Source organism: Seriola lalandi, unplaced genomic scaffold, assembly GCF_002814215.2.
Source record: "Seriola lalandi dorsalis isolate HSWRI2012SDOR001 ecotype SW California unplaced genomic scaffold, Sedor1 jcf7180002054494, whole genome shotgun sequence".
Taxonomy (NCBI): Eukaryota; Metazoa; Chordata; class Actinopteri; order Carangiformes; family Carangidae; genus Seriola; species Seriola lalandi.
The window spans coordinates 503,135-515,415 of NW_019525047.1; the positions used below are offsets into that span (position 1 = coordinate 503,135).

The window sequence follows — 12,281 nt, forward strand, 5'->3', positions numbered from 1 at the left end:
TGTTGGATACGTGTGTGGAGAAGGTAATTCACACTGGCCAACAGGCAACTCCTTCAGGCTGTAAGCATATGACGTCATTAAAAACAACGTATTAACAGCCTATAGATTCAGCGCTGTTGACAGCATGGTGCATTAGACAGTGGACACTGATCTTATAACTGTGACCTCAGCACTGTGTATATTACTCTGACTGGACACTTGTGATTGAGTGTTGATTCCCACATAAACACCAGGCAGGTCAGGACGTTCTCCCTTAGCATTAATCTCAGCCATCTTTAAGGCTGTGTGTTAGAAGACTGCCGACCTTTTGTATCGTCTCTGTCACCCAGGACCCTCTCTCCATACCTGAGAGACTATGCAGAAACCCTTTAAGTAAAAGGAAAACTCTGACAAATGGCAATCTGTCAGAAATACAAATCCAACTCCTGAGTCAAAAAGGACCCCAGTAAAACTCTTTCAGCAAAAAAAAAAAAGAACAGAACATTCAATTTTGAAGCTACGAACACCATTAAGATCCTGCGTTCATTTAAAGTTTCAGACATTTTCTCTTACTTCTGAAAGATTGGAATTTAGTGGTGAGTAGAGGCAGAGGCAGCTCCGGCGTCCGTATAATTACGGGAAAATTACATTCATTATTGCAATTTACATCTCATCTCCGATCCAATTATTAGCAGTTTGACCTGCACGGCACATGTTAGCATGGAAATCCAAAATGGGATCCCAGGGCGGAGGCACGGGAGGGATGGAGGACAGAAAGACAGCGGGAGGGAGAGTTTGGGACTTTGGGAGTTGTGGGGAGGAGAAAAAACAATCAATATAGCTCTAAAAGATGATGATTTTAAATAGCCATAATTCTCTGCCTCAGAGCACAGCTGCCAAGGGCGCCGCTGCTACACTTTGATGTCTGATATGCAATATTGCTGCCAGTAATTTGCTCATCTGCATCTCTGGAGGGACCATCAACTGTCTGTCTTGTTCGTCTGCTTCACTGTGTATATGATGCCAGTCAGTCTGTCTGTCTGTATGTCTGTCTGACCGTCTGACTGGCTGTCTCTTATAAAGCTTATTCACCACACACCTATACAACTTTTCAGCCACTTTTGAATTGGAAATAGGAACTTGTAAGTGGCTAGGAGTCAATGTACATTACACACAATCTCCAGGAAACAACTATATACCGCAAACAATGCAATCTTACTTGTATTTTGTTGGCGATACTGCACTTATGTCAACTACCCCAAAACAAAACAATCACTGTCCTCACCTGTCTGACTGCCTTAATCAGGTCCAACCCACAGTCTCTCTTCTTCACTGTCATTATCTCTTTTGAAATTGCTAAAGATAAACCCATCGCCGTGGCAGCGGCAGTGTGTAGGAAGCAGTCAGTTCCTCTGCTTTGCTGCAATCTTCTCATTGTATTTTCTTGAATGCGAGATGCACAATTCATAGGTCATGCAAAGAACAGGCTTGGAAAGTGTGTGTTTGTGTGGGTGGGTAAGACAGAGCTCCGTTGTGCCATCAGAATGAAAATATACTTGTGGCATGACAAGCTTAATGAAAAAATTCAAGTCCAAATCTGAGCTCAAGATTTTTAACTCTTTAACTTCATATACATGAACTAATTACTTTAATTCATTGGTGTTTTATGTTTCAGCTTGACCTCTGACCTCCAAATAAAAACTGATATGAGTAATTACCTAAAATGATCCTTACTCACTAGCTTTTCAATATGGACTCGAACTCCACATGAGTTCACAAAGCTTCGGAGGGCAGCAGCAAGGCATGAAGAAGTGAACCTTCCACTCTCCACCACGAACAGGAAACATTTGTCACCATGGACACAATAAATGCCTTGCTTGTTCAGCTTGTTAACGTATATTAACAATCCAAATCAATCAAGTGCTATATAATAGATATTACTCTGTCCTCTGTAGTTGACTTAAGATTGAATATGGGAGTAATACAAATAAAAAGAATATACAACAAAGTGATGGTTTATTTTATTTTACTTTAGCACACATTCTAGGCTTTTAAACCCACCGTGTTTGGGTGTAGCTATAGGTTCATGTTTATGATCCAAACTATACATTATTTCCCAAGTAGCTTACTTACTTGTGAAAAACTAGAATTTATAATGTGTCTAAGGTTGAACCGAATGCCTTGAAGTTTCAAAGCTTCAATTATTGTCATAAATATCGGCATCCAAATCAGTATTTAAATGATTTAATTATTATAATTATATATTCAACAGTAACAATCCCAAATAGCCCAGGGAGTAAGATCTAAGCTCTCATCTAACGTCACCAGCGCTGACACTGGGACTGGCACAGCTTACAACTTACTACAATGCTAGCAAGATGTTGAAAAAGTGAAGTGCATGGAAAAACTTCCTAATTTGCAAAGATGACCCCCTAAAAAGTGAAGTGCCAGATAAGCCAAAGGAAACAGGCATATCACAAAAAACTACAACCGGTTTGACAAATCACCTGAAAACTGTAAATAACAGCTTAGCCGTCGATGATGTTAGCGCAACCTGCATGCTAAAAAAAATTATAACACTAAAGTCCAATTTCTGTCCTTGTCAAAAAGCTTCAAATATTCACCAGTAATCCTCATGAAGCTTCCAAGCCCCAACAATGGGATTCATGACAGTCCTCTATGTTTCCCCGTATTACTTTGCATCATCTGGCATCGGTGGTTCCCCTTAGGAATGAATCTGCTGTTTGAGAATTTTACTGCCCACTTTCGCTATGCACAAACTGGTTTGGGACAGCCCCTTAATAAGTTGAATCCACCACCCAGAGGCTGATCAGATAGGTGTGAGGGAAGGGGCCGAATTGGAACCAAGCCAGGGATTTATCGCCTTATTCAAGGACAATTTAACAGACCTCCAACACAGCCTTAAATCTAGTATGCACAATGAAAGGATGGTGTTTTTAAAGTCATCCTTCCATGACATACTGTATGAACAGTGTTAGAAGCTATAAATCAGTAGTGGAGAATTTTTGTTGGTGTGGGGGGTGGGGGGGGGGGGGGGATAAAAGGCACCAAGATATATCAGTCCACATTTCAAATGTGGGTTTCTTTGGAGCTAGTTGACAGCAGGTCAGATAGGTTCAAACAAACCTGCACACTACCCTGTGTTACTGGTTTACTATCGCAATTGCATCAATCCCAGGAATTTCCATAAATCTCCACAGTCCAGTAGGCAGGTTGAGAGACGCTAGGATATGTTCTTAGGTTAGGGCAGCAGAGTAAAGTCAACTGTTCATTCATGTGCATGTGTGTGAGTCTATGCTGGCTTTGAATGTCTTAGGTGTCCTTTGAAGTTTTAAGACAGCTCTGCATCCGCTCACTGGTTCCACTTCATGGGACGTGAATATGTGGACATGAGCACCATCTGAGTCACTGACTGTGTGTGTGTGTGTGTGTGTGTGCCATTTTCCGGTTGTGTGTGTGTGTGTGTGTGTGCTGCGTGTGAGTGTGTCCGACTTGCTCTGGCATGTGTGCTCTTGCTCATGCATGAGTGAGTATCCAACAGTGTCTCAGTTCCTTCCTTTGTCTCAGTTCCTACCTGTCTGTCTATGTCAGTGCACCGCCATTGTCTGGACACACTGCGCAGACTTGACAGACACTCAGCTCCACACAATACACCTGAAGCATGTCAAGTAAAGCACACGCTGCCCGGTGAGTTGCAGAGTAGAGTAGGAAAAGTTTACTCTGTTGCATTTTGGTTTGGCTCGTAAACAAAAGTCCCATGACTCACATGCATGAATTTATTAGACATGACGACCTCTAATCCCTTTGTCTTTCCTACATCCTGACAGCCTGGGAAATTCAAGACAATAACATTACTTTACCAAGGCCTGGGCAAATATTTGTTGGTATTTAGCTTATCTGGTCTCCTAACACACTTTACAAGAGCTCTACAAGCTCTACGTTCAGTTCACATAGATTAAAATGAACTTCATTTCTTCTATTTCTTTTCTAATCTTTTTCAGCAGAACCTCCTCTTACCCATCCATCCCCAGCCCCCAACCGGTGGGACTTCACAAACTGAATTAATTCCGGTGTACTATTATAGAGTCGCAGACAGAGACGACTTTTAAAAGCCAAGAAAAAAAACCAAGCGAGTACATTGTTTTATGTGTATATGCTGTGAGTTTGACTCAGGTGGCGGAACTACACGGTTCCTGGCTCATGGTCTTAATGATTTTTTGTGATCATCATTCACTCACAGATCTTTCAAAACATGCTTCAAATCAGTGTGTTGTTTCAAATTCATAGCCGATGTGGCTGATTAGTTTTTTTCAGACCCGACAGACACAATTTGCATAAAAATGTAGCTTTTTTTCTTTCCCATCAGAATCTGCACTGATTTGTTAATGAAGTCCTTCAAATGCATTGTACAAACTGGCCTCAGCAGAACCAGTACCTGCGCTGTTTGAATTGCCAGCACTAGACGCCGGACGCTCACGTTCACGCTCATTAGTTGCAAAGGATGGAAATTAGGATGCGTTCAGTTTACCATTCACCAGAAAATGAGGGCGTTCAATGAACGGTGCTCATTTAGCGCATTCATGCACAACAACTGTTCAGATGTCACTTTCATGTCCCTGACCTTTATATCCTTGCAGTTTGAATTCCTACTGATAGCACAGATTATCTACTTATTGTTTTAAAAAGCATTCAATTACATTTTTATTCTACACTGTACCTCTAAACAATATCAATTGCTATTTGAAGAAGCTACAGAAGGTAAAAAATTCACTGAAGTAAGCTGGAAGTCATTTTTTTTTACAAGACTCGGTTGTTTAATTTGAGTTTTTCATAATTTTGTTAGATCTTTAGCATTTATCTAATTTTATTTTAAAGCTATTTTGCCAATACACTAAAAGCAAAGCTGTAGAAATGGGTGTTTAAATTCCATGTGCATTACCATCTATTAATATCACAATGATGATCTTCAGCTTATTATTACTATTAGTGGAGATTTAATTCAAGATAACACTCGTCATTGGACTCACTGGATCGCAGGGCGGATGGAGTGACCTCGATCTCGCCGCTGGTCTGGTAGGGCTGAAAGGCTGATGCCGAACTCATCTCACTGGCAAAGGGTTCGGGACTCTGCGTTCCTGTGGAACTGGCGCTGGTGCCGTCACCTCCATTGTGTGGGTCCTGTTCCTCGTATACAGCTACGAGCTGGAGAGAGAGAAATAAGATATGTGTGTGTTAGTGTGTGTTTTGGGGGGATGAAGAGAGACAGAGATGTGTCTGTGTCTGAGAGTCTGTTTCTGCATAAGCAGTAAATATGAGTATTTCTAAGTGTGCATACCATACATGTATACAATGTTCAGGATACTCATGTAGTGCGCATACAGTGTGTGTGTGTGTGTGTTGTAATTTCACATTCAGGTAATGTACCACTATGCAGTTATATGCAAACCAAAGCGCTCAATCATGATTTAAGTCACACACACACACACACACACACACACTCTCTCTCTCTCTCTAATCTTGCAACATCTGCAGTCATGTACCACGGGATGTTCCGGGTTGCCAGGTTTGGCTCCCACAGCGAGCAGCTGCTCCAGTCCCACAAAGGTGATACGTTGCCACGTTTCGCAGGCCAGATAGGGAGAACTCGCCGCAGCATCCCGTAATTATCAGTCTAACACACACTGCTCATCACTACAGCCAAGTCACCCACTTAACAAGAGAGAGGGAAAGAGACACAGCAGTCTGGATTATGGTGAAGAAGAAACACTACACTGTATCCTCTTTCATGGGAGTAAGGTTAGATCAGCCGATGCTGATTTACTACTTATAAGTCAAGGCTTTTTCTTAGGCTCCTGGACTAAGGGAGAGAGAGAGAGAGAAATAAAAGCATATGACCTGCCGTAGTGGAGTGGATATAGCAGTGCCAAGTGGTTTTCATAGCCAGCACAACCTGTTACTAAACCTCTCACAAGAAGATTAACCTCTTATTCCTTCCAAACAGAGCAATCGTACAGTAGCAGCCTCGTACACACCCTGCTAGACAGAACAAAAGTATCTATATTTCAGACTTGAGAAGAGCTCCTTTTTATGTCTTTGTGCTACCTGCAAAATCTGTTTAATGGAAGGCCACGGATGTGGAGAGAGTAAGCAACAAAGAAAGCATTAATCACCGATGGGAGCAAACAGCTTTCGTGTACCATGCATCGTATTTGTCTGAGGGTAAAAATAGCACAAGTGTTTTTCCATGTATTTGCTGTTTTTCATCACCCCAACGCAGGGAAATCTGCATATAAACAAGTTTAGAAGCCCCTGTTCTGCTTTTTTTGATTCAATCCTTATGCAGGGGATGATGCTTAAGAGTGTATGTGTTTGTGTATCTGCATCTGAATTTATGCCTCTGTGCGAGTATGCCGGTGCGGTTTGCTGTTGCTGTAATTCACAGCGACATCTCTTATGCTGGCTTTGCGCAATTAAAGCAGACTGGGTTTTTTTTTTTGTTTGTTTTTTTTCCTAAGATGTTTCCGCGCATCCCGACGCCATCTGTGAGACGCTCACCTATCACCGAAGGCTTCACCCATTTCACTCTAATCACACTCCAATCCGATCTTGAAATTATATTCCTCATGTTGTAAGGGTTTACAAAAAAAAAAAAAAAAAGTGCAGCAGTGAGGCAATCGAAAAGAGATACGTGGTGCTACAAAATAAGAAGGCCTTAATAGAAGAAATACGGCAGGTTGAGGAGGTAATTTTCTTATTTTTAAATGTGTAAATGTACGTGTTAAGACATGCAAAGATACTTTGCTTTGTGTTTAACCGCAAACACAGTCCGATCAATTTGGTTTAGGAATTTTTCCTCAATCAACTGCTGTTTCTTTACACAAGTGGGATAATCTGCTCTTTTTTCCACACATATTTTGATTTCTGGTTTCTTTAAAAGATGTTAAAACTTGAGATCTGAAACTGGAGATTCGTTGTACTTGGTCGAGGATGAAACTCTGTTTTGGCTGAGCATTTTTTGCAGTGACGACGATGACAAGAACAGCTATGTGAAGATGCCGAGGTGGCTATGAACACAGACGAGAGAGAGAGAGAGAGGGGCTGTCCCCAGAGGGATTTATACTGCCAGAGTGTATGTGCGAGCCAATGAATCATTAGTGACAAAGTAATCAGGCCTCCCATTCATATGTTGGTGCGAGTATTTAGCAGCCCGACAAGCCCTCTGCCTGCCAGCTGCCCATTTAGAGAAGTGGTGAATACTGTTGTTGGTGTCGCGGCGAAGTGTGATTCATTTTTAAATACATTCCAAATCCCTCTAATTAGGTCCACTTTGCTATGCCATGCATCCTTTCACCAGACACTCTAGAGCACTCTGTGGGTATCTGACATGTACGGCTAAACTCATCCACACACCCTCCATTTCAGAATCAAATGGGTCCGCATTTATCCTGCATTCAATATTTATGGGCTCTTGAAAGTGCTTGTTCGTCCCCTAAACCCAAAGAGACGTGAAAAGTTCCCACTGTTCAGAAATCTGAGGGTTAGAACCCCCGTTCTTGGAAGTTGAGTGCTGAGACACCAAACTTCCTGTAAGTCATTAAACTCATAAAATCAAACAGACAAAGGGACGATTGGCTGATAAGCTGGTTTCTTGTTTCCAGGTTGGAGACGTTGGTTTTTCACCTGCAGGTGAAAGTTTACGTGACACTGAGGTTCAATTAATCCCCAATGAAAGTTTTCAACAAGATGCTATGGCACAGTTTAATTTTAAATAACTTTGGGAAGTATTTTGCAATCATATCAGAGAGATATGGGCAGCAGGCGGAGCTGTGGATGTTGCCATAATTTCATCATTTTATATCAAGTCTATATCTAGCAGTGACGCATATCATATTAATGTCAGTCTGCCGTGAATATTTCCACCGAGCAAAATTAAAAAGTTTCTTAGTATCTAGATTACAAACTAGTGTGTTTGTCTATCAGATCCAGTTGTGACACTCACTTAATTATTACTTCCAGATGTGAGAGCGTTGTTTGTAGCCTGTAACACAGAAAGAAGTAGTTGAAAAGGACATAAACCTCCTTGTTTGATCATCATCGATGCATCAATGCTTATCATCGATGCACGTCTGCAGAACATCGTCGGAGCGGGTTTCTTTTCTTCAGGAGATTTTGAGAAGTACCCCCAATGAAGCATCCTCGTTCGAGTTGCCTCTCTCCGAGTTCCCTCCATCCCGTCCTCTGCCTGTGCTGTGGAGAAGTGGGCACGCTCGGCCGGAGGGAAAACTGACGCAATTCTTGCTGTTGACGGGACAGAGCTCAAGAGGCAACACAGCGAACGCCATCACACAAACGCTTTCCCTCCATCTGGGAATTGGTCACAGCCACTTAGAACTGAGACGATTTCACGTTTCAATTTTTTTCTTCTTTTCGTTTTTTTTTTTTTTTTTTTTTTTTTTTTAATTCTCACACTTTCCCCCTGTGGCTGCTGTACAGCGGGCGTCGAGTTGTATTCAGAAGTTTTTCAAAAGGAGGAAAAGTTTTTTTTTTATTTTTTAAGTGATGCACAGACGGGAGCAGCATGGCTAATTGTCAAGTAGCGTGACAGCTGAGAAGGAGGATTCAGAGCAGATAGGAGGGAGGGAGTGAAGCAGTGAAAAAGAATTTTAAAGAGCCCCCCGAAAAAAACAAGATGCTACAACCTACAATAAACACATAGATATATCAAAACCAAAAGGGAGGAAAAGAGGAATGAGAGAAGGAAAGCACATGACAGGATGTGAGTTGAGGAAATGTTCCAGTTTCCAGTCTCAGGATAAACTCCGGAGCAATTTGAAAAACCTATTTAGCTCCTACCTGCTTCAGTTGAGAGAAGCGAGTAGAAGAGAAGAACTGACTGAGTCTTATTTCATGGGCCTCTCTCTCTCCAGCAGGGAGCTACAACACTGCTGCTGCCTTAAGCCCCTGGAGCAAGGCTGACACTCATCCACTCTCAGCCGGTTCCACTGACTGTCACAGCAGCTGCCAATCAACTGCTATCTACCTGGAAGCCCGAGGGCTGCTGGAGAGAGGCGAGAGCAGAGGATGGAGAGACATGATGATGAAGGGGTGAGAGACGAGGCGGAGGAGAGGAGAGGCGGCAAAAGGGAAGAGAGAGAGAGAGAGAGAGAGAGAAAGTGAAAGTCAGAGGCAGGGCATTCTTTGCAGCCGAGGTACAGGCTGTATTTGGGATTCAGCATTTCCATATCTGTAACAGAGAGAGCAGGGAGACAGGGCACTGAAAAACAGAATCTCAGGGATTCCTTTCATGTCGGCCTCCTTTGATCTCCTTCTGGCTTTTGGCAGCAAGGGTGCGGTAGAAGAAGAGATGGTGAGGAAGCAGCTGAGGAGGGAATGAGGAGATGTTTTGACAACCTCTCTCTATCTCTTTTCTCTCCCCTCCCCTCCCCCACCACCACCACCACCTCCACCAAACAAACCCCCTCCACTTTCAGAACCTCTGATCTGCCAGGAAGCCCAGGCATTAGGATTGGCACCCGTACAAAACAGTTGTCCCAAGCGTCCGCCGAAGCGTCCGCCGAGCAACACGAGACAACAGAGGTTTATTAGTAGTCGCGGGGGCGGCGTTGGCGGTGCCACCAGAGACATGTGATACCTGCACTGCGACGGGGGCTGACGCTAATCCATATCTGCCACAACAGCTTTTCCACAGCCGGCTGGATGGGACGTCTGACACGAGTCAACCCGCGGGAAACCTGTCCGCTCAATACACACCTTCAATTAAAGAACACATCCACAGTCGCGCCGGGCAACGTCCTGCTGTGAATATTTATTGCTGCACAAAGTAACCCTCGAAGACAAGATTAACATTTATTCATTTGTCTGTCGGAAGCTTTTTCTTTCCCCTTTTATATCCACAAGCTAAAACTCAGCGCATGACTAATAACAAGTGATTACAACTTAAAGAATAGCCGGATAAGCCCCATTTATTGAGCTGAATTTACTCCTTATGTTTCCTTCACTTCTATTTGTGTAGAAATCTCTCTCTCTCTCTCTCTCTCTCTCTCTCTTTCCGTCTTAAGGAGAAATAAGCAAGGAACGACACGTCACTGTATTAGTTGGTATAATGAATAACTTATGCTGAGTTATGCAATGGCTGAGGCTATACTGTCTCTGCTAGGAAACACAAACACACACACACACACACACACACAAAGATTTCATCTCCCCTCTCCATCATTTATCATCATTTTAGTACAAGGGCACCAGGGGCATAAAAGTTATTAAAGGTACAGTAACAGTGGAAAGTGTGAAAGCCACTCACTCCACCAGAAACTCAAAGGATTCTAAACTTGTTGAGTAATAGCCACGAGCCACCATCCTTCATCCACACACCACCCATCTATCCATCCATCCATCCATCCATCCACTCCCAACTTCAACTCTCCATCTAACAGTCATGGATCCTTTACACATCCATCAAAGGGGAAGATTTTTGATCATCTATTGGTATGCAGACTGATCAACTTCATGCAGCCCTCATGTGACACACTCTTTGCTGTAGAGGCAGTACATGGTCCTTTCATTTCCCTTAAAGCACGCATTAAAGAGAATGCGATCTACGCTTGTAACTTTTTCATGACCTCAGGCACATCACAATGGATTAACCCTCCGTTCTCTCACTGTAGAGGTATCACACAGCATTTTCAATATTTCATCCTCTCCTTCCGTCCATTATTTCTCACACACCGTGAGTCGGGCAAACCAACAAAGTGCTTAGTCCTGTATTTTTCCCCTGCTCATTACGACCATCAAATATTCAGAGAATAGGTCTGAAGCACGCTGGCCTGCCATCACCAGCATTCCAAATAACCCCTCAAATGGCACCCCGCAGCACTTCAGAAGCAAATGCATATTTCAGGTGCTGTCACATGGGGTTGATGCAACGGAACAGTGCCCCAGAGGCTTTGCAAAGGCAAAACCTGAAATGATGACACACACCGCAAAGTAAATGTAATGTGTAAAGATGCTGCAACACATGGAATACATCCTGCCGTTTATGATGCGAGTGCGGCGGGGTGGGGGGGCTATGCGCCGGCGAGCAGGGGGATGACAGGCTTAAAGCAATATAATCCCAAAACAAGCAAACGCAAAGTCCTCAGATTGGTTAACGCTGCTGTTCTCGCTAAAACATGAAGTCATCATTTCTTTCATTTTTTTTTTTTTTTTTTTTTTTTAAAGCGGAGCAGCTCGTAGAGGTAGATTCACTGCTGGAGGAAGAAGAAAAAAAAAGGAAGAAAAAAAAAAACACATAGTAGGAGGGGTGTTAAAGAAAGAATGGGGGCGAAGAGGCAGTGAGAAAATATACAGAGCAAGCAAAGTTGAACCAGATTAGAAACTCATCCCTTTCAAATCCACTCGGCCAAGTTCTCGTCCCTGCCTTTGAAGATTTCCTCCTGCGTCGGAGGAAATGAATTCACACATTTTAAGGACGCCCTGTGCGAGCGCTACCTATGCAGTGCTGACAGAAGGGAAAGTCCCTACAACACATTCCGCCGTGTATATTAATACCTCATACCCCATGGTCGTATGTACAATTCAACACTATTCAGCCACGGGAAATAAGTAACACTTTTTTTTTTTTTTTTTTAAGGCACACAAAAGACCTTTGCAGTCTACAACTTAAGAGTGAGGGGGCGGAGGAAATGAAGGGAAACACATTGACATATTCATGAAAGCAATTAGGGTGGGTGTCCATAAGAAAGCAAGAAACATGATGAACATCTTATGACCTTGATGGGCTAAATTACCATCAATCAACTGACACTAATTAACACTGAGCAGACACATGGAATAATGCTGAACCAATCTGCTTCCATCAACACGTCCACATTTTTGAATGTAATCATATTCATTATCTTATTCCATTCTAGGTGTGCAGACATGTATTCACATCTACTTTTAATTCAGTTCGGGCCACAGCTTTCACAGATGTAGTCTAAAATATATTCTCCAGCGTGCACTTTACTTTCTGTTGCCTTGACGGACGTTGTACTTTTAGGTTGAATGTACAGAGAGAACAGGGCGTACCCAAAACACTTTGGGTCGTATAACCATTTGTTTATGGCATCCTGCATTGATTTTCATGCCACCCTATATTTATTTTGCTGCCTAAACAGAGCTGTTGGGGGGCACCTTGAGGAGTTGCACCCTCAAACTGGTCTTAAAGAAATCTAATCAATGCAATGAACCTACCTGCTCTCACGGTCTTCATCCAGCCCGCC

At 42.9% G+C, this 12,281-nt stretch overlaps 1 protein-coding gene across 2 annotated transcripts in view; it reads right to left on the reverse strand.

The window, feature by feature from the left end:
* The window catches only part of LOC111659829 (partitioning defective 3 homolog), a 343,091-nt gene that overhangs the window by 229,696 nt on the left and 101,114 nt on the right, over positions 1-12,281 (reverse strand). For both annotated transcript variants that reach the window (XM_087175758.1, XM_023412895.2), the window contains exon 3: positions 5,028-5,202. In XM_087175758.1, coding sequence (XP_087031884.1) covers positions 5,028-5,202 — 175 coding nt within the window. The remainder of the gene's footprint in view (positions 1-5,027; positions 5,203-12,281) is intronic.